This window comes from Carlito syrichta, unplaced genomic scaffold (genome assembly GCF_000164805.1).
Source record: "Carlito syrichta isolate Samal-C Ts95f unplaced genomic scaffold, Tarsius_syrichta-2.0.1 Scaffold301969, whole genome shotgun sequence".
NCBI lineage: Eukaryota > Metazoa > Chordata > Mammalia > Primates > Tarsiidae > Carlito > Carlito syrichta.
Window position 1 is genome coordinate 59,674 of NW_007246065.1, and position 23,508 is coordinate 83,181.

The 23,508-nt window shown below is 37.1% G+C and overlaps 1 protein-coding gene across 2 annotated transcripts in view; it reads left to right on the forward strand.

The window, feature by feature from the left end:
• The first annotated feature begins 10,118 nt into the window (after positions 1-10,118).
• Positions 10,119-23,508, forward strand: part of NDUFS4 (NADH:ubiquinone oxidoreductase subunit S4) — a 98,762-nt gene continuing 85,372 nt past the window's right edge. For both annotated transcript variants that reach the window (XM_008055838.1, XM_021711258.1), the window contains exon 1: positions 10,119-10,243. In XM_008055838.1, coding sequence (XP_008054029.1) covers positions 10,146-10,243 — 98 coding nt within the window. In that variant the 5' untranslated portion in view covers positions 10,119-10,145. The remainder of the gene's footprint in view (positions 10,244-23,508) is intronic.

Here is a 23,508-nt window from a genome sequence, read left to right on the forward strand (position 1 = left end):
AGCATGTGACCCAGATTCAGGCATTCAGACACATTTGTCCTGGATTTCTGACAGGGAGCCATGGATACCAAGGGCCCAGAGCAGTGGAGAATTCATTTTGGAGATAGGTGACAGTAGTAGTAGCAGTGGGTGTAGTGTTCATGCACAGCAGTGGCCATGGTTTCTGCAGTGGGATCCAGGCAGCTGTGCATCCTGTATTTAGCATAATACTCAGTCCTCATTGGAGGGTAAATTGGGAGTATTTATTCTCCCTTTCTCCACTTAGGGATGAGGTGATCCCTGTCTAGGGTTGCATTTCCCCCCATGATTTTAGTTTGGGTTGGACTCTTCCTCCCTGATCCCAGCTCCTGCTAAACAGCCTTTGCTGTGGTTTCAGATCCCATTGGCTAACACAGTTTTGGAGCTAGGATAACACCACTTATTTCCTGTAGTGCGTTAGCCTTAGGGGGATAGCAGATTCTGCAGATTCTAATATCCAAGTTGCCTAATGATTTTATTTGGTTTGGTTCCTCAGTAATTCCATCACCTGTGTAAAGAATTTCCCTGAATTGAATGTCCTCTGCTTGAAATATCTAAAGCGGTTCTGTTTTCCTGACAGGACATTGACTGACATATATGTCAGGGAAAGCCTCACTGAGAAGGTGACATTTGATCAAAGACTTAGAGAGGATAGAGTTAGCCATGCTGCAAGGTGGGGGAAGTGTATTCCAGGCAGGAGCGATCAATGCAAAGGCCCTAATGTGAGAATCTGCTTGATGTGTTTAAGAAAACAACAGAGTGAGGAAGGAAAGAGTAATAGCAGATGAGATAAGAGATCAGTCCTGATGCAAGGACTCACTGGAGGCAACAAAGTGACATGAATTGCCTTATATTCTAAAAACTACGATTGTGGCAGCTGTGTTTAGAATATGCTGTAGAGGGAAGGAAAGGAAAAAGGATTGCTTGCAGCAATCCAGGCAAGAGATGATGGTAGGGTAGACCTATGTGTTGGTAACAGAGGTGGTGAGAAATAGTTGTATTATAGTTACATCTTGAAGGTAAAGCTAAAATAAATAATAAGTGTCTGGCAATATCTAATCATGGTCTTAATTTACGTTCCCCTAGTGGTTAATGATGTTGAATATCTTTTCAAGTGCTTATTTGTCATGAATGTGCTTTTGCCCATTATCTAATCAAATATGTTTTACAAAGTTTTCTTTTTATCTGTACTTGTCTTTTCATTCTCTTAACAGGGTCTATAGCATTTAGAACAAATGTTTTAAATTTGGATGAAGTCTATGTTATTCGTTTTTTAAATTCATGGACTGTGCTTTTGTTGTCATGTCTAAGAACTATTCACCAACACTTGTCCTAAAGATTTTCTCCTGTTTTCTTCTATAGGGCTGATTTACTGGAGCAATTTTTAGGTAGGTTGTTCTGGATGGAATGGGATCTAGTGCGCAAGGAGAGGGATTAGCTTTAGATAGGTGCATTAATAGTTTCTCTGTGATAACAGGAGGAAAAGTAGAGTATGTGAGTGCCGCTGCTGGTAAGTGATATGGTAGTGAGTGCCTAAAGAAGTGTTCTGATTGTTCTATATTTTTTTCTCAGAGAAGTAAGAAAGTCATCAGGAAGAAGTAAGAATAGGAGAGGTATGAGGAGGAAGAAGGTGTGAAAGAGTGAAAGAGCTATCTACTAAAGTCAGAAAATGAATAGGATAAGAATAAAAAGAAGTTTAATATGATAGTCAAGTAGCATTAATGCCAACTTGAGATTTGTGGTCAAGTGAGACAAATCAGTCAATAAGGTTTGGTGCTTTTCTCCAGTCATGTTCAGTTGTATGGGTACACAGAATAGAAAGGAAGTTGAATTTAACTTAGGTGGTAGTTTTGCTGAGTACAAAAAAAAGAGAGGGAGAAAGAGGCAAGGGAGTGTGACTACAAGCAAGAAAATGATAATAATAATTGGCCATGGAATTGAGTCTGGGTAAGAGAGGAGAGTCCTCATCAAGGGAGTGGAGAACAGGGAAATGGTGGTAAGATTGATGGATTGGCATTTCTTTTATTTTCTTTTTTGAGTTAGAGTCACTCCATCACTCAGGTTGGAGTGCAGTGACACACTCATGGCCACCCCAGCATTGGGCTCCGGCGATCCCTCTACCTCAACCTTCCAAGTAACTGGAACTACAGGTGTGCCTACCATGTCCGGCTAATTTTTTGATTTATTGTAGTGATGAGTTCTCACCAAGATGCCAGGGCTGGTCTTGAACCTGTGGGTTCAGGCAATCCACTCGTCTTGGCCTCCCAACATGCTGGGATTACAGGCTGAGCCACTGAGCCTGGCCAAATTGGCATTTCTTATAAAATCAAATGATGGTTGTAGTATTCAGTCTTCTTCTACCTCACTAGTCCTTCATCACAGAAGATAGAGCTTGTCCTCATGGTTTGAGTTTTTACATTTACATCTAGGCAGCAGAATAAAATAAATAAAAGGAGGGGGAAAGAGGTGTTACTGTTGTCTATATTTAAAGAAAGTTTCCCAGAAATTGTCACATAATGCTTTCCTTTATATTTCACTGGCCAGAACCTAGTCACATGGCTATTCCTAGCAACAAAGAGGCTAAAAAACAAAGTCTTTATTCCAGAGGCCAGTAAAAAAGTAACAGGTTCTATTACTAAGAACAAAGGGGGAAAATATATTGCTGTAGGCAATTATTGTACTATAGTTCTTTGCTTCTAAAATATGTATTTCCCACACTTTGCCTCTCTGAAATTAAGAGATATAATTGGTACTATGTCATGGTTCAATTGGTGCATTTTTTTTCTTTCTAATCGTTCAGCAAAGTATGAGGCATTTCACAGTCAATGATATCTATTGGTAGAAAGATGGTAGTATGTATTATGTCAATATAGAGAATACTAGAGGGGAGGAACAGATTTTCTTGGGGCTAAAAAAAAAAGGGAAGGAATGTAATTAGTCTGGTGTGAGAATGACCCATGAACAGTTGAAAATTCAAGGTTGGACCTCCAGAGTGTGATGGGGTATGTGATCAAATTTATGTGGGAAATTCTTTGAGTTCTTAAAAATTTTGATTACTTGTATCATTTGTTTTCCAAAAATAATTTCAAGTGGTAGCTCTTTACTATAGGTAGAACGTATTTAATTTTTTTTGCCAAAGCCTCAGCAGCACTGCCAGATGTCATGATGATTTTATAAGATGATAAGGTATTAATTCAGGGTTTTCAAATAAATTAGCAATGAAAAATAAGATACAATTTTGAAAATTAGTTTGTAGCCAACAAGTGATGGTGGAATTTTTTCATGTCTGTAGTGATTGTATGTGAAACTTCTGATAGAAATGTCTGGTTTTAATTTATTCTTTTCTGGATGCTTTATTAAAGACCCATGTGCAAGGGGAAAAATTAAAAACAGACAACTTCAGATCCACTGTAAATTTCACATACCATCAGAAAGACTAAGCTAAAATGTTTCCTTTGGCCACTATGCATGAAATGCAAGCAAAAAATAAAGTCAGTTCATATTTTAATACTCCTATTTGAAATAATAAAATGGTCTTTGTACTAAGACATGCTATTAAGCTTATTGGTAGAATCTATAGTTTGAGTGAAATTGTAAAACATTAATGAACATTGCAAATTATTTCTGTTCCATTCTCAGGTCAACAACTCGTATTTGAAATGTGAGAAATAAGGAAATGAAAGAGTTTATTAAATTTTTTAATGCAAGCCTGGTAAAAGGTAGATTTATGCATTCATGTTTCTTGCCAGCAACACGGATCCCCTATCCCCGATATCCCACCAAAGTCTTCAGGAAATGGCACTTGATCAAAGATGAAATTGTAGAAACCAATAAGATCTGTAGACCCGAGAGAACAATCACATTAAACATAATTTGTACAAGTTTTTCCTAAGCAAAAATAGCTAATAGAAATGATACTTTTTCTTATTTTTGATATTCTAAAAGCCCCAGTTAGCTTCATTTACTTACTTGTTTGTTCTACACATCCTTTGGAGTCTATTGTGTGTTAGGAACTGGGCTAGATGCTGGGAAAATAATCAGCAAAACCAGAAATGATCCTTGTCCTCAGATAACATTCTTTACATTAGAGAAAAGGACAGTTATACTGCTTTCAATCTGAATCGTGGGAAGTATGATCAAGGAAGAAGATACACTTCTAGGAGAGTTTACAAAAAGAGTTGACCTGGAGAGAAGTCAGAGAATACTTTTTGTGTGAGGGCATCAGAAAAGATGTTTTTGGTTGCAGAATATCTAACAAATGGAGGTTTAAACAATTGTCATTTACTATCCCATATAACAAGAAGTCTGGCAATATTTTCATCAGGGTTGGTTTAGAAGTTGGTTCAGGGTTAGCTCAATGAATGATGTCATCAAACCCATGGGCTGTTTCCCTCTCTCTACTCCTCCATTCTTTCTTGTTAGCTAAGTTTTTATATTTGTCCCTTCAGAAGATGCCACAACTCTAGGCATTATGCCCTCATATAACTGCATTCAACAGGAAAAGAGGCATTTCTCCTTATACGTCTCCCCCCCTCCACACACCTTTTTTTTCCAGAAGACTTTTTTCTCCGAAGGGATTTCAGATCCCACTGGCTTTGGACATGTTCATGTGTTAGTCGCCAGAACTCATGAGAAAGTAAGTATACTGCAATTTGAGTTTTTATAATAAGAATCAAGCTCTGTTAACAAGAAAGGTGGAGGGAAAAATATTAGAAACACACAGTTTATATATAGCTGTGAACCGAAGGGGAAAGAGGATTACTACAGAAGAGGCAGGAAAGAGCAATGATAAGCCATTGGAGGAATTTATAGAAGTGATGGAATAAAATTGGACTCCTGAATGAATATGGCAGTCCAGCAGAGGCCATGCAGGTATCAAGGTAAAAGTGAAATATAACTGTATAGTTTACTAATTTCATAAGTAATAAATTCTTTATTTGATCAATATTTATTGCAGAATTAGAACATTTGTTCCAAGAAGCATTACCATGGAGGCAAGGCAACGTTTTAGTCCGTAACTGGAGGGAGATTGATTTCATTTATCAGAGAATTTTCTCCCTTAGTTTATAATCCACATTTATTATAGAAATTTTATAAAGTATTAAAACTTACCAAAATGCTATGGAGGAAACACAAAGTAGGGAAGATGTACAGAAACTGTTGAGATGGGTCAAAATTGTCGATCAAATGATCAGGAACACCTCACTGTGAAAGGTGAAATGTGAGCAAAGACCTGAAGGAGATGAGAGAGGGTGAGAGAGAATAAGAGAGAGACAGGAGAGAGAGAGAGAGACAGAGACAGAAAAAGAGAGAGAGAATGAGGGGAAAAGTATTCCAGATGCAATGCAAGGAACAGCATTCTAGACAAAGGCCTTCAGATAAGAATGTGCCTGGTGTATTCTGAGAATATCAAGGAGGTCAATGGGGGAAAGAGACAGTAGGAGGAAATATATAAGATCAGAGAGCCTTAGGATACTCTATTGTTACAGGGTTTGAAATGTCATAATAAGGTCTTTGGCTTGTACTTTGATGAGCTAGGAAGCCATGAAGGGTTTTGAACAGAGGAATACATGATCTGACTTCTGTTTCAGTAGCTCTGATTGTTGTGTGGAAGCAGTTGGAAGGTCATTGCAAGAATCCATGCAAGAGGTTGTGGTGGCTTGGACCAGAGTAGCAACAGTAGAGGTAGTTCAAATAGTCAAATTCTGGATATATTTTGAAAATTAAGGTGAAGGGTAAAGAAAGAGAATAATTAAGAATGACTCTAATGATATTATAAATACACAAGTGCTATGGTTTTCATTTTTTGTACCCTCCAAAATTTATGTTGAAACTTGACTCCCAATGTAGCAGTATTGAGAGGTGGGGTCTGTAAGAGGTGATTGATTCATGAGGGCTCTGTGCTCATGAATGAATTAATCCATTTATGAATTATTAGGTTAATGAATTAATGGGTTATCATGAAAGTGGGACTGGTGGCTTTATAAGAAGAGAAAGATTTGAGCTAGTACGCTCAACCTGATTCTCTGTACCACCTTGGGACTTTGTGGAGAGTCCTCATCAGCAAGGAGGCCCTCACCAGACACGCCCCCTCAACCTTGAAATTCTCAACTTCCATAATTGTAAGAAATAAATTAACTTTCTTTATAATTACTCAGTTTAAAGTATTCTGCTATAAACAACAAAAAATGAACTAAGACGAATTAGGAAAATATTAATCATGTGAAATCATTTTTTTTTTCCTTAGGCATACCTGTTAAAGTCTCTCATAGTTTATACTCCCCAGAATATCATGTGGGAGATGAGATTAAGCATACTAAGTGAATTAAAGGCTGTGTCAAACTACAAGGGGTCAGATGAGGTTAGACAGTACTCACTGGTAATAAAACAAGTCTTGGGTTGGTTTCGTTTAGCAATGGTGAGCAGCTCAGGAGGAAGATTTAGGTCAACATGCATGACATGCAAGCAAAAAGTAAACCCAATTCACATTTTAATACTGCTACTAAAATGATGAATGGTATTTTAGACCTAGAAATTCTATTAAGCTTAATGGTAGAATCTATGACTTAGGTGAAATCGTAAAAATAAATAAATGCACACATCAAGTTATTTCTGTTCTATTCTCAAACCTATACCCTGTATGTAAGGTCAAGAAGGGCCCCAGGTAGCTGAGGGAATCCAACAGAAAGTAAAGAGAATCAGAAATTCTACTGGAGTCCTGGAAATGCTGATGTTGGTTAATGGGCTGTGTGAAAGGCAAAAAGACTAGAATGAAGCCTTTTAAATCCATAGATGGGGACTAGAATAAGTGGTAGGTGGATGGGCTGGGTTTGGTCAACAAGGCCAGTAATAGAGCTATAGTAAGTTGCCCTTAGGAACACTGGGTCACATTATAAGTTACTCCTTGATATAGAAAATCTTTATTAAAATTTAACCCAAACACCAAAGTCACCCTTGGGATTCAGATTCCCTCTGCAATAGAGAAGCCAGAAACAGTCAAACACAATATGACCAACTGATTTTTTGACACTGATGTAAAAGCGATTCCATGGAAGAAAGATAGTCTTTTCAAAAAATCGTGCTGAAACCACTGGATATTCACAAGCAAAAATCTGAACCTCACTGAAACCTCATACCTTATCAACTAAACAAACAAAAGTGAATCCAAAATAAATCATAAACTTAAAGGTAAAACAACAACAACAACAACAAAACACAAACAAACAAACAAAAACAACGGGAAAAAAAGGAGAAAATCTTTAGTACATGAAAGAAAATGGGAGACAATTTTACACACGGTACCAAAAGCACAATCCAGAAATTTAAAAAATGAATAAACTGGACTTCACCAAAACTAAAAACATTTGTCTGTGACAGATCCTGCTAAGAAAATGAAAATACAAGCTACAGATGGGAGAAAATATTTGTAAATCACATATCTGATGAAGACATATCTGGAATATATAAAAAAATCTCTAAATTTAACAGGAAAAAAACAAACAATGCCAATTAGAAATCGTCAAAATACATGCGATATTTAACCGAATAGCATATACAGATGGCAAACAACCGCATGAAAAGATATTCATCATCATTAACCATTAAGAGAATGTAAATTAAGACCATGATGAGGCCGGACTCAGTGGCTCAACCTGCAATCCCAGCACTTTTGGAAGCAGAAGCGAGTGGATTGCCTGAGCCTATGGGTTCGAGACCCACCCGAGCAACTTGGCGAGACCTCGTTTCTACAGTATATCAAAAATTAGCCAAGCGTGGTAGCGTGTGCCTGTAGTTCTGGCTACTTGGAAGGCTGAGGCAAAAGGATCACCGGAGCCCAGCAGGTCGAGGCTGTGGTGGCCAGGAGAGTGCCACTGCACTCCAGTCTGGACAACAGAGTGAGACTCTAACTAAAAAAAAAACATAAATAAAAATAAAAAAAGATCATGATGAGATTTCACTACACACTTATTAGTTATATTAGCTTAGCTAAAATAAAAGTAGCAGTAATATCAAATGCTGGTGAGGATATAGAGAAACTGGATCACCTATAAATAGCTAGTGAGAATGTAAAATGGTACAATTACTCTGGAAAAGTCACCAGTTTCTTTAAAAAAAAAATTAAGCATACGTGTATCACATGACACAGCAATTGCACTTTTGGGGATTTATCTCAGAGAAGTGAACACTTAAGTCTACTTAAAAACCTGTACACATTTGTTCAAAGAAGTTTTATTCATAATAGCCCCAAATGGGAAACAACCAAAATGTTCTACTTAAGGCTATAGTATATTATAGATTAGACAAATGTGGCACATCCATTACCATGGAATACTACTCAGCAATAAAAAGGAGTAAACTATTGATACACACAATTTGCATGGATCTCAAGAGCATTATGCTATGTCAAAAAAACCAATCTCAGAAGGTCACATACAGCATGAGTCCATTTATAGAACATTCTTAAAACGTCATAAAAATGGATACAGAGTAAGGATCACTAGGGGTTAGGAGGTAAAGGAGTAGCACCAGAGAGATATTTGTGGTGATAGAACTGTTCTTTATCTTGATCATGGTGGTGGTTACATAAAATATGTGGTAGAATGACATAGAACTATACAAATCCTTTATATAAATGTCAGTTTCCAGCCGGGCTCGGTGGCTCAGCCTGTAATCCCGCGCCTTTGAGAGGCTGAGGTGAGTGGATTGCCTGAGCCCGCGGGTTCGAGACCTGCCTGGGCAGCAAGACCTCATCTCTACAATTAATAAAAAAAAAATCAGCCGGGCGTGGTAGCTCATGCCTGTAATTCCGGCTACTTGGAAGGCTGAGGCGGAAGGATCGCCGGAGCCCAGCAGGTCGAGGCTGCGGTGGCTGGGAGCGGCCACGGCACTGCACTCCAGTCTGGACGACAGTGAGACTCCAACAAAAAAAAAAAAAAAAAAAAAAAAAAAGTCAGTTTCCTGGCTTTGATATTGTACTGGATGTTATATAAGGTGTAATCAATGTGGGAAACTGAGTGATAGGTACACAAGACCTCTCAGTACAATCTTTTCAACTTCTTGTGAATATATAATTATTTCAAAATAAAAAAGTTTAAAAGAAAATTTCCTCTGAGGCACTTCTCCCTCACCTTCCTTCATCCTGTACATCTCCCCTTTCCCTGAACATGACTTTTTCTCTCTTTCTTTCCCCTTTTCCCTTATTGATTGGGTTTTCCTTTAAGTGGCCAGAATACAGAACTGTTATTCTCCATCCTCCTGTTAATCTTATTCATTTAATTAAGGTTGCGTTTTCATGTGCTTAATTTTAAAAGCAGGGAAGTTCTAGCTCTTTAAAAATCAAAACCCACAAACTAAACTTGCTTTTTATTTTATATAATCCACAATTATTGCTCTTTAAGGTCAGAAGCCCATATTACAAACATGTTTGCAACACTTGTATCAAAAGATGATTTTTGTTTTATGTGCATGGATCATTTTCTTTCTGTCGATGGATAATGAGCACACATTCAGCATTTACTAGGGAAACAGTGATATCAAATATTGTGTTCCATTGATTTTTCATATAAATCTACACGTCCAAAAAAAAAATCATCCTTTGCCAGGCCATGTGTCCAGATTTTTCGTTTGGAAAATATGATCATTACAACTACAGAACATCAAACTGAATACAGCCCTGTCCTGAGGGCTTGCAAACTGAATCTGGCAATACTTTGGAAAAGTACTACTTTAGGCTCTCAAGAACTCAAAGAGCCCTCTGGCTTTTCCAGTGGGCTCAGCCCCAAATATTCTGTGTTCTTTGAAAAATTATGAGTTGCAGGTGTTTACATTTGCAAGTTTTTGTTTTTTTTTTTTGTCTTTTCATTATCATTGTAAATAACCAGTCCTAATAACCAACAAGGAATACGCTTTATGGGAATCATTTTTATTTAATGCACTTCTGCATTTTTTTCCATTCATTTTCCTTGCTCTGTCAAGCAAACCTTTATCTCTTTTCTAAACCCCGGTATTAAAAATAAGCCCAAACTCCGCAGGACTCCGTTACGTTGCGGTTGCACTGTCTCGAGAACGAAGGAAGTTAGTCCCTCGCGGTGATCCGTCCTCCCGTCCTGGTGTTTGCCTGCAGCAAGATGGCGGCGGTCTCAATGTCAGTGGCGCTGAGGCAGGCGTTGTGGTGGAGAAGGGCAGTGGTTAAAGCTGCCATTTCCGTTTCCAGGGTTCCGACCAGGTAACAGAATCGTCAGCCTTCTTCACCGTTCTTAGGTCTCTCCATTTTTGCTGAGTGTCTGCTGGCTGAGTCCCGGAGGAGGCCTTGGGGAAGGCGTCCTCCGCTGACCCTTTTCTCGGGAGAGGGCAGGCGGACTTGGGACTAGCTGCGATCCAGGGACTCTGGCCGGGCGAGTGGGGCGTGAATGCGAGGAGGGGGAGGAGAACCTCTGGTTTCTTGGAAACTTTTGGCCTGTGGTCCAGGGAGAGGGTCCGTGGGGAGGGGTTGCCCTAGGAGCTGCAGCCGAATCGTAACCCCCAGAGAAGGGGAGGAGTCTCACTGATTTCTCTCCCCACTTTTCTTGTGCCTTCCATTTGTCACCTGTATGCCCACCAGTCCTTACTGGAGGGTTTTAAATCCCTGTCTCCCTTCCAAGGCTTGGAGTGGTTTTGATCGAGTTCTGAACAGAAAGATTGCTCTATTCTTTAGCCTGCTTGGGAGGAAAACGTGTTTGAAATTCAGTGTTAATAAAGGTATCATTGCTAATAATATTGAAAGGTAATTTTTAAAAGGCTGATGGTAATGACGGGAGGTTTTTCATCTACAGTTTTATTAAAGCCTCACAATGATTCAGGGATTGTTGTTACTGTTTTTCCTTGAAGCATTTTTGTGGTGGTATTTTTCGACTGTTAATCCTCAGTTTACATAATTTTCCTGAATTTATTATAGTACAAATACTGTAAATACATTCAAACACATAAATTAGAACAAAGATGGAAAGGCAGGATGGAGAGATGTGAAGGGGATAGGAGGAATGTAGGTAGTTAAAAATTGATAAAAAGTCTAATAGAATGCTAATTTAGTGTTATATGAAGTAAATTTAAAAGGAATGCAGAACATTAGGACGAGTTAATTAGAAATAATTTTTAAAGGTGAATTTTATTAAGGGTTCAAATAATGAGTGTTGGGTGGGAAAGAAGAGGGTATACTGGGAAGGGTCAGTGATTTATGAAATGGCTTGAAGGCCACAGTAGAGCCATACGTACATAGTACATAGTCACTAGAAAATAAAGGTGCCAAGACTGGGGAAAGATAAATAATAAGTTTGTAATCAAGTGTTTTACGTACGGAAAGTATTTCTTTAAGGTAAAATGGGCCACTAGTTAACTTAGGACTAGTAGACATTGTAGAGATTAATTTGCGTTCTCAAGTAATAATGTACTTATGGTAGCCACAGCACTGAAAACAAGCTTGAAGAGAGTGCTGATGCATGCCTAATCAAAACATGGCTGTATACCTAAGTTTAAGTTACAGCCATTTTGTCAGCAGTTATAGTAATTGAAGTTAAGATGATATTAGAGTTTGGAAACTCTGATGATAATTATTACTATCCAAACATGAGTTTCTGCTTGCAAATGTGTAGTAAGAGACTGAAAAATAAATAATATATGGTGATCTTTTTTTTTTCACATCTTAAAAAACGTAAAAGCCAAGGAAAACAATTTTTTTTTTTTTTTGAGTTGGAGTCTCACTCTGTGTCCCAGACTGGAGTGTAGTGGCTGCTGCCGGCCACTGCAGCCTCGACCTGCTGGGCTCCGGCGATCCTTCTGCCTCAGCCTTCCGAGTAGCTGGAACTACAGGCGCGCGCTACTATGCCCGGCTCATTTTGATTTATTGTAGAGATGAGGTCTTGCCAAGTTGCCCAGGCGGGTCTCGAACCCGCGGGCTCAGGCAATCCACTCACCTCAGCCTCCCAAAGGCGCGAGATTACAGGCTGAGCCACTGAACCCGGCTGGAAAACAATTTTTAAATACCCGTTAACACATTTATTTGTTTTCTACACCACATTTTTACCCAAAGAGCTTATCATGCTCATCTCAATTTGAGGGAGATTTCTTACATATTATTTGCTTTTTATCCTTAAGCACACTTTTTCCATTATAATTTGAGAGTAATGAGGATCTGAAACTGGCGAGTAGAAAGAATCAATTAATAGGGAAATCTACATCTAAAATTCATTTTGTAATGCTTAGAAAAACATTTGCAAATGTTGTAACATTTAAGATCACTTCAGTAAAATATGGAAAGTGGGATCCGTAAGACACATTTGGTAAGGAGGAGAGTAAGGAATAGAAGAAAAGGAACTATTAATGGAAGGATGCCATTAACTGCTACATTAGCTTATATGAGTTCATTTATAGTATATTAGTAAAAAACAAGAAGCAAAAAAAGAACCCAACAACATATACACACAAGAGAGAGAAGAAAATATTTAAATAGCGTAGGTGATTCTGCTGATGTAGTACTAAGCTTGTGCTCTAGAGCGAATCTCAGCTTCCATGCGCTTCTCATTTTTCTGGACTGAACATGAAAGGGGAGAAAACCAGATAAATCATCAACATCTGTCCTTACTTTCCCTGACTTTCCTCAGGGGTTTTCTAAGGTAAATTTAACTATTTAAAATCTATTACCCAGATAAAATGGCACACTATTTCAAAATAGCAATATTTTGGACTTAGAATATTGATGCAGTGATATTTTTATTTATTTATTTAAACACATTTGTGTCTACTTGATCTCATTGAGCTCTGTATCATCACTTCTTAATTTTACTCGGTCTTGTGTTTTCCTCAAGCATAGGTCTTCAGGGTGGTAAATCCTACAGGGTGTTAATTAATGACTGGTGGATACTGAGCGTATGGGACGTCTTTGTGAGGCCTATTTGTGCTCCATTCCCTGGCTTTATTCTGTTGCTCTATTTCCTTTTTCAGCATTAGATAAGCCAGCATGAAATTGAGTCTGCAGGGACTTTCAATTAGTAAGTGGTTCTTAAGATTGACAAGAGGCCTGTGTATTATTTCCTTTCTGGTAAACAGGCTCAGCCCAAATTTGAGAAACATTTAGGACATTTAAGACCAGTAGGTTGGCTTCCATGCTGATAAACTGGATAAACACAAATTCCTGTCCGAGGGACAATTGCTTTTGCTGTCTTTGTAACACATGAAAGCCTAGTTTTCGAGAGCTTGAAATGTTCCTAAACTGTCTTCTAATAGGTTTCTTTGTATTGCTTATTTTCCTAATTACCAAATACTCAGACTTGGTCAGCTTTCATCAGTAGTTGAATCTTTGCTGAACTTGTGTTAGGAAGATTAAATATTTTAATATTATAAATATGAGAATGGTGTCTGGCACATAGAAAGCCTTCCATAGATAAATGTTAATTTATTATTGGTTTGAATAGCTTGAATATTTTTTCTTTACTCTTGGTCATAGGTATTGTGATAGATTGTTTAAAATATTCACTGTCGCCCGGCTCAGTGGCTCAGCCTGTAACCCCAGTGCTTTGGGAGGCTGAGGTGAGTGGATTGCCTGAGCCCGCGGGTTCGAGACCCGCCTGGGCAACTTGGCGAGACCTCATCTCTACAATAAATCAAAAATTTAGCCGGGCGTGGTAGTGCACGCCTGTAGTTCCGCTACTTGGAAGACTGAGGCGGAAGGATCGCCAGAGCCCAGCAGGTCAAGGCTGCGGTGGCTGGGAGCGGCCACTGCACTCCAGTCTGGGCAACAGAGTGAGACTCCAACTGGGAAAAAAATAAAATAAAATAAAATATTCACTATCTTTCCTCGTTACAGAATTAAACATTCCTAACTATTGGCCACATGACTTGCTTTTAGCCAGTGAAATGTTTGGAATCGATACACCAGGTCAAACAGAAGCTTTAAGAGCTGTTCTATATTTTGCCATGTTCCTTTTCCCTCTAATGTGAGATGGGCATATTCAAGGTGAGGTCTTCTCTTTAGCCCAGAACCTGGAATGAAGACAACATGGAGCAAAGCAGACACCGATGCTTTGTACAAGGTTGGGATAAAATGTAAATTGAGTGAGAAATAAACCTTTGTTGTAAGCCACAGAGATGTTTGGATTGTTGGTTACCTCAGCATAACAACCTATACTCTTTTACACACATTTGTAAGAGAGCAGGTTTTAGCACATGGGCTATTATATCAGAAGTGAGGTCACAGGCTTTTTGAAGACACGACGACATTTTTATTTATTTTTGTGTGCTTTGTGACACCTAGCGAAAGTCTTGCACATATCAGGGAAAATGCTCATCATATATTGAGTAAAAACATATTAGAGCTGAGTGATTGTGAGGAAAAGCAGGAAGTCATAGGCAGTCACTCTATTAATGGCTTTATCAGTGAAAGCCAAGTAGGCACTAGCCTACATAAATGTGAATATAAATATCTACAACACATTCTTTCTGATTATTTGCAGTGGTCTGAATTTAGGATATTCACCCAATACTCTGACTGAAGTTGTCTAATGAGTCGCTTTTGTACTCGTACACTTTGACAAGTGTCCTGACAGCCCTTTTGTCTATAGGTAGAGAAGAATTTATTTGGAAAAGACTATCCATTAAAACATTAGACTTTTTTTTGGAATAAGAATAACTTTATCCGAAAGTTTTAAGAATTAATAATACATGGGCTTAATGGAGAAAGATGGGGCAACTTGGTTCCTGTGTAATCCTGTCAGAAGAGGTCTAACAGGTTTGGGGGTGGAGTGAATATAGAATTCAGACAATACATATTGTCTATACTAGATACAAGCAATTTCAAATGGCCAAACTTTAAAAATATTTTCTTTGGTAGACGCTATTATGCCAAGGATATCACCTACATTATTGTCACGTGTTTCCTACAGTAGTCCTATGAAACTCAGGTATTCTTATCCTCATTTTTCAGATGAGAAAACAGACACATAAGTGAAATTACTTAAGTTTATATCACTACGAAATATGGTCATCCCTTAGTGTCTGAGGGTATTGGTTTCAGGATTCTCCTTAGATACTAAAATCTGAGGATCCTCAAGTCCCCGATATAAAAATGGTATAGTATTTGCGTATCATCTATGCATGCCCTTTTATGTACTTTTAATCATCTCAACATTACTTATAGTACTTAGTACAATGCAAGTGCTTTGTAAATAGTTGTTATGCTATATTGCTTAGGGAATAATGACCAAAAAAAGTCTGCACAAACTACAGACACAGTTTTGTTTTTTGCCAGATATTTTTGATCTGAGGTTGGTTGATTCATTATGTGGAACCTACAGACACAGAAGGGTTGACTACCGTGTGATTTAGCAGTCTAAATGAATGTGTTGACTTTTGCAGTGAGGAATGTTATGTCTGATAGTAATAAAACCTCAATGTCTTCTCTTTTTTCTGACTTTTAGCAAGGTGTGTTCATTATTTGAGAGATTATCTGCTACTCTTATTTTTACTTTTCCTCATCATTCCTTTTGTACAGTGAGAGTTTATTGTTTTTAGCTAAAGGTTGTTTATTATTTTTAGCTAAAGGTTTTTTCCCCTAAATTTTGTAATTATTTTGGATGAGAGATGTTCTGTAGGTGACCTTATTATACTTTTTTCTCCTTTTAAACAATATATATATAATGTATGTATTAAGCGAGGTATACTGAACATATTTTTTTGTGTGCTTTTGTAGATCCTTTGTTTATAAGAGTGAAAACTTGTGGTGTTTGGTTTTCTGTTACTTTTAGTTCACTTAAGATGATATTCTCCAGTTCTATTCAAGTTGCTGCAAAAGACATTGCATTCTTTTTTATGACTGAATTGTATTCCATAGCATATGTATTACATTTTTATTATCCACTGATCAGGTGATGGGGCATATAGAAAGTCTTGAACTCTTTTAAGGTTAACAGATAATTACATTTCATATATGAGCTCTTACAGCTTTTCATTTTTAGTTTGCAGAGTCCAAAGATTCTGATGAAATCTTATTGTACCTGAATGATGCAGTGGCCACATTCTTTATACTGACTTACATCTAAATATTAGAATATTTAAATAAAATAAGTCTTTTTTCCTTTAAGTAATGGCAAAGCAAATCATAATTCCTGTTTCAAGCTCTATTTTGTTTTCTGTTATTGAGTATCATAATAGATAAATGCAACCTTGGGTTCTTTAGAACTAGTCAGTTGCTCAAATGTGACCTTTTTTTCTTGTCTGGACTCATTAGACTTAATTTTTTCTTTTTGGGATCATTTTCCAGTTTGGTGGTTTTTAAACCCTTGCTGTGTATCAAAATCACCTGTTGTGTGCCTAAAAAATTCAAATGCCTTGACTCTAATCTATATTGATTGAGTAAATTTAGGTTGAGTCTTAGCTCCAGGGTGATTCTAATGAGAAGCTAGAGCCGAAAACTTCTGATTTAAAAAAAAAAGTTTCCATACTGTGTCTTGAAAGACTTCAGAAATGCATTTTTCCTTGGCAGCAAAAATGCTTTCGATTTTGCATATTTTCCTAACCTGAATTAAGTTTTATGCTTTTCACCCATGCACTATGTAGAGGCATTTTCTTGGAGAAATTTTCCTTAGAGGCAAAGAAGGCATTTCGATAATTTTGGAGAAAGCAGGCCATGTTACTCCCTCTCTAGAGACTCTTGTTCTTCCTTTTGGAAGGGCTCAGGATTAATATAGCACAGCTGTTGAACTCTGCCCTTCAAATTTTTAAGAAGAAAGTGTTTTATCCTTTAAAATGGAAAGGACTTTTATAGGGAGGTGGTCTTTGGCTGGATGTAGTTCTCTAAGAAAATTTCATGCTTCTCTAGAGTTTCTTTGTTTCAGTGATTTCTTAGAATTGTTTCAAATGTAAAGAGCACTGTCTCCCAGAGTAAAGATCTTGCTGCTTTTGCAAGGTTTTGCTATATTCTTAAACAAAGCTAGATGAAGAGTTTATTTCTTTGTGTTTCCTAGGACTCAAAAATATTTTCTTTCCTTTTATTCAGCCTCTTCATACATAAGTAAATGATCTTTGAATAATATGGCTTACTAGACAAAAGATTCTGTTCTAGATGACTGTTCAGCAAGCCATATGCTTCTCCTAAAAATGTCAGTCTGTCTTGATGAGCTTTAAAGTGAATACAGATGTTTTGGCTCTTTTGCGGACTACCACTCTTTGTATGGAAAGAGTACTTCTTTTTCAAGAGATTTCTTCAATATACTTATGAACATTTGCATGAAAATTGTAACTTTTGTCTTTAAGTTTAATGAAATTAGACTTAATTAGGTATTAGTAATTTGAGTTTAATTTTAATATCTTGGTACAAATGAGATTTGGAGAAATAAAATATATCTCATAATATGGGTTTTGTTAAGATTTTGTATTTATACAACCTTGTAAAAATATGAAACAGCGCTTTATATAATATTTACTTTTGTGCAATGAAAAGTGATATTTTGGCAGGAAAGGATACCTTTTTAGATACTAAATGCCTTCTACATTTGTAGGTGAACTCTAGAGTTATACTTTCTAGCTTCATATAATGAGTTGGTAGAAAATGCCTTTTATTTAATGCAAGAATTTCTAGAACTCCCTGTTTCTTTATTATTTAGCTGTTAAGGAGTTACGGTAAATTTCTGGTAGTACTAGAAAACTATATGTTTGGACTCACTGATAAATGATGTTTTTCTTTGAAACTATATAGAACTAGTCTAGCCCTATATGCACTTGTCAGCCCTTCAGATAATTGAAGGCACTTGTCATCATTCTTCTCCCTGCATGCACGTCTGTGCTGCAGGCTTAGCATCTCCAGTTTGTTTTCTTTTTATTAGTGACCAGATTTTCTGGTGCTTTACTACCTCTTGGTATTCCTTAGGATGTTTGTCATTTTTCTAGCGTCTTTCTTTGAACTATATACTGTATTTTTTAATTAAATGAGATTATAAGAGATGATAGTTTAGTGAGCTAAGACTGGAATGAAGGAAAAAAGTTAACTACAGAACACAATGTAATGCTTTGTAAGTAGCTGTTATACTGTATTGCTTCAGGCTACAGAATGCCAAAAGACTTCATCACCCCAAGACTACTTTCTCATGTTATTTCTCCCTGACCCCTGTAATCCCTGGCCACAGTTATCTTTTCTTCATCTTCATTCTTCATAGTTTTGTAATTTTAAGACTGTAATGTAAATGCAGTCATGCAATATATACAGCCTTTTAAGACTGACTTCTTTTATTCAGCATAATGCCTTTCAGCTTTATATAAGTTGTGTGTCATTCTTTTTTACTGCTAAGTAGTCGTCCACTGTGTGGATGTGCCACATTTGTTTATCCGTTCATCTGTTGAAGGACATCTGGATTATTTCTAGTTTTTGGCAACTGTAAATAGAGCTATTAGAAACATTTATTTACAGGATTTTATACTTACATGATTTGGTTTCTCTAGACTAGATTTCTGGGAGGGAAATTCCCAGGTCATTGATAAGTGTATGTTTATCTTCGTTAGAAACTATCAAACCATTTACAAGAATTTTGCTTTCTACCAGTAGCATATGAGAGTTTCAGTTGTTTTGCATCCTCATTAACATTGATATTGTCATTATTTTTTTATTCCAGTCATTGTAATAGGTGTGGAATGGTATCACTATGGGTTTTTATTTTAGAATAGCATTATTGTAAATTTCACTCATGTAAAGTATACAGTTTGGTGGTTTTTCGAATAGTCACTGTTGTACAACCGTAACCACAGTCAATTTTAGAACATTTTCATCACTCCAGAAAGAAATCCCATACCTATTAGCAGTCACTCCCCATTTCTCCTTTCCCCCCAGCTCTAAGTAATGACTAATCTGCTTTTTGTCTCTATAGATTTGACTGTTCTGGTCATTTCATACAAATGGAGTCATAGAATATGTGGTCTTTTGTGACAGTCTTCTTTCACTTAGCATAATGGGCAATTTCCATAATTTCTCTGAGCATTCGTTTCCTTTCATGCTCCTTGGGGCAGAGTGTTTCTCCTGAAGAGCTTACTTGGACTTTTCACCTGCATTAAGTTCAGGCTGGGCACATTCAAAAGAAAGAATATGGCAAATTCACTGCTGGTTTAGTGATCCTTTGAATTCTGATAAACTTCCCTGATCTGCCTGCTATTTCCCTTTTAGAGCCTTCAAATAGTAGTTCTATGTATCCTGTCCAGATTTTATGGTTGCATTAGAAGATACAGGGTAGAGTGTGCTTGCTATATCTTTTTTCTTCTTTCTTGCTACATCTTACCTAGAACTAGCCATTCTATGGTGGGTTATTTGTAAAGCTACATTCTATTATTTCTTGTATCTTTACACATCTGAGTGGATTTAAATAATATAAAATGACTCAAAAAAAAATTTTTTTTGAGTTGGAGTCTCACTCTGTCACCTAGGCTGGAGTGCAGTGTATGCTCACGGCCACCACAGCCTCAACCTGCTGGACTTAGCCAATCCTTTCGGATTCTAGCCTTCCAAGTAGCTGGAACTATAGATGCACACCACCACGCCCGACTAGTTTTTTTTGTTTTGCTTTTTTGTGATTTATTATAGAGACGAAGTCTTACCAAGATGCCCAGGCTGGTCTTGAACCTCTGGGCTCAGGCAATCCTCTCACCTCAGCCTCCCAAGTGCTGGGATTACAGCCTGGGCTGCTGCGCCTGGACAAAAAAAATTTTTTTAATGATCGTATTCTTAACAAGTTGATTCTCAACTGTGGTGGAAGGAGAGATTTACATACGAGAATCCTAGAAATGGGACAGAGAAAGTGTTTCAGAATATTTGTATTCATGGTTGAAAATCATGACATTTAATAAAAGATGGAAGTTTGTTACCCATGTAAGTGGTGTAGAAGCAGAAAAACTCATAGAGTCATAGGTTTAGACTGTCACACAATAAATCAACTTCTTTGAAAGGAGATGAAGGTCAGAGATCTATTTTGAGTCGCTGGTAGAAGTTTTGTGACTTCTCTGTAGAAATATGTAAGCTCATATATATATAATCAGACTTGGAATCCTAGGTTTTGTAGCCCTTCTATAGATAGTATTAGGTCTTATATAATGTTTTCTTTATATTAGTTCTTGTGTTAGATCTTTACCACAAGTGACAGAAACCTAGAGACTCGAATGACTAGCTTAGGCAAGAAGAGGTAATTGGTTAATAGTACCAAGTAATGGGAAGGACAAGGGTGCAGCTAGCTAGTCTCAGGGACAAGCACTAGAACACTAGCAAGCTCCCTTATTCTAATTTGTCTCTGTTTTTTCTGAGTGACAGATTCTACTTCAGATTTTTTTTTCTGTGTGGCAGATATCATAGCTGATGAAAGCTTTTTCAGGTTTATATCTCTTAGCTTTATCACCAGGGAAAGACTAAAAATTTCATTCTCTGATACCAAGTAATACTGGGAAAATACTTGATTTGGGTCAGATTAAACAGACTAAGATTTTACTCTAAAATACTTAGTGTTTGTGGTACTACTTATATTGCTATATCTTATGAATGTAGATCATAGGAACCTCGTAAGTCAGATATAATAAAAGCTGCCCCACTCCCTGTCAGAAATTAAAACAGTAATATTTTATATAGTGAAAATAACGATATCTTTAGTTAACAGATAGTTTGTATATATTGTGTAGGCAGATCTCCTACCTTTTTTCCTAATAAACTCTGAGACTTGGCTTAAGTTTTTTCATGTTTATAATTCTTTTCTAGTTTCAAAAGGCAGCATTTCTAGACATTTCTAGGATATATGCTCTTGGAATATCTGCTTTGAGGTTTAGCAGTGTTCAAGCAAAGGCTGGATACTCATTTCTGAGGATCTTGTGGAGGGCTTTGTCTTGGTTTTACTTCTTGTAAGGTAGAGTCTGAGACCAGGACATGAGCATAGGTAATTTACTTGAGAGTTGATCTGGGAAGTAGGCGTGAGAAGCCTGTGAGTGAGACAAGAGAATGAAGAAAAAATTGTGATATTGCAGTTGTTCCTATGAGTAGTAGAGAAACCTCCTGAGAAGCATACAGAATACTACTCAGTGTTGCGCATTTGAACAGTGGAGAGCTTGAACATTGATCCATAAACTCTCATTCCCCTTTGGCTAAAGGTGTCAACTCTTCAGTACTTTGGGCTGTACTTGTGCTTCTGAAGACCCAGAGACATGATGGGTTCACTTGAGGTAGGATGCTTGTAGATGACAGGAGTCTGGGCTCCTACAGCTATGACTGATATAACAAATGGGCCAATGGAATGTGACATGATCACCACAGTTGTTACAGGCTTCCTTATAACTCAGGGGTCTGTAATCTGCTTTTTTTGTGCATGTGCTAATAATAAGGACTCTAATAGCTATTGTTTATTAGGCACTGAGATAATTGCTTTCGGTATGTTAATTTCATCTCATTAAAGTGAACAGTCTCATTTTAGATAATCTGTTGGTGATCATATTATATTTTGATATTTTCCTAGGGCTGTAAAATAATTTACCCTTATTGGAATTTGTTTTATTCACCTATTCAGAAGGTCATGACAAAGGATTTAGAAATTGAGATCTTACAACTCAGTTAACTATAAATAATAATAAAAGTTCTTGTGGGAAATGTGGTTTCTTCTATACGACTTTATGTTTAAAGAATTCATGACAGCAGAATATTCCTATACTATATGCCAGGGTAGTTGATCAGGGACTGTGTATAACATCTCAGAAAACAAAGATTAACCTACAGAATTTTTTTTTTAATAGATGATCTAATTGCTTAAATTAATTGTAAAAGTTACCTAGATTCCAGTTTCCCATCCTGGATTTTTGTCTTAATTATTTACAGCATTTTCTTCATGAATATATGAAATTAATTTGTGCACTTGACTTTTTCCAGATTGTGACCTCCTATGCACTTTCCATCCCAAAGCAATCTATCTTTGGCATCCACCATTCCACTGAAATAGCTTTCATCAAAGTCAACAGTGACCCTGTTGCTTAATTGAATAGACTATTCCCAGTCCTTATCTTACTTGCAATCCAAAAAGATGCCTTTTTCGTTCTTAAAAGGTTCTTCCTTTGACTTCTGTTTTGGCTTTTTTTCTCACTTCCCTTGGATACATATGATCTTTTGTCCACTCATTGAACTGTCATTGTTCAACTGTGTTAGTTTGACTTATAGATCTTTTTAATTATATAATTTTATAATTATGTATTTTATAATTCATAAAATACATAATTTAAAATTATATAATATTTAGTATACACATTAATGTACATATCATATATATGTTAGGAAGCATAATAGCAAAATGAATTCTTGTAAACCCAACATCCAGTTTAAGAACTGGAGAATTACCATTATTGCCTTTATGCTTTGTATATTCTCTGATAGGCTGAATACTGACCACTCCAAATATGTTCATGTCCTAATCCCCAGAACCTATGAAAGTTACCTTATGACAAAAAGAATTTTGCAAGCCTAGACAACATAGCAAGACCCTATCTCTAAAAAAATATTTTAAAAATTAACCAGGCTTGGAGGTGTGTCCCTGTAGTTCCAGCTACTTGGGAGGCTGAGTCGGGAGGATTGCTTGAGCCCAGGATCTCGAGACTGCAGTGGGCTCTGGTTGTACCACTGCACTCCAGCCAAAGTGACAGAGTGAGTCAGTCTCCTCCTTTGCAGATGATTAAGTTGAGGGTTTTGAGATGGGAAGAGTATCCTGGTGGGTCCAGTGTAATCACAATGGTCCTTATAAGAAGGATGCTGGAAGAGTCAGAGGAGAAGGCATTGTAGAATTGGAAGCAGAGATTGGAGTGATGTGACCATATGCCAAGAAATGTCAGCAATCTCTTAAAACTAGAAGAAAGAGGGAACAGATTCTCCCTGAAGTATCTAGAAGGAACTAACCTTACTGATGCATTGATATTAGCCCTGTGAGACTTATTTCTGACTTCTGACTTCTAGAACTGTAAGAGAATAAATTTGTGTTGTTGTAATCCACCAACTCTGTGGTAATTTGTTATTCAGCTATAGGAAACTTAATATACTCTCTTTATATCTCATTATCTACTATGACTTAATTTACTGTCTTTACTACAGCCTAAATATGTATAGTTCATTTATATCATATGTACTTTTTTAAAACATATTTTTTATTTTAAAATTGTGGGGTACAGTTAAGGGTTAGGTATACAAATATGCATCATTCAGGCACCCTTGTTGATAAGGGGTGTCCCCCCCATCCCCAGACAGATATTGACTACCGTTAATCCCACCTCCCTTCCCCTCCCTGCCCCCCCCATAGTTTCCTGCCACTGTCAATTCTTTTCTCATAGTATTACGATAGATGTTCAAGGTCCACTTATGAGTGAGAACATGTGATACTCAGATCTTTGTTTCTGTGAGGGATCACTCAGTATTATAAACTCTAGTTCCATCCAGGTTGCTGCGAAGTTCATGATTTTGTTCTTTTTTATGGC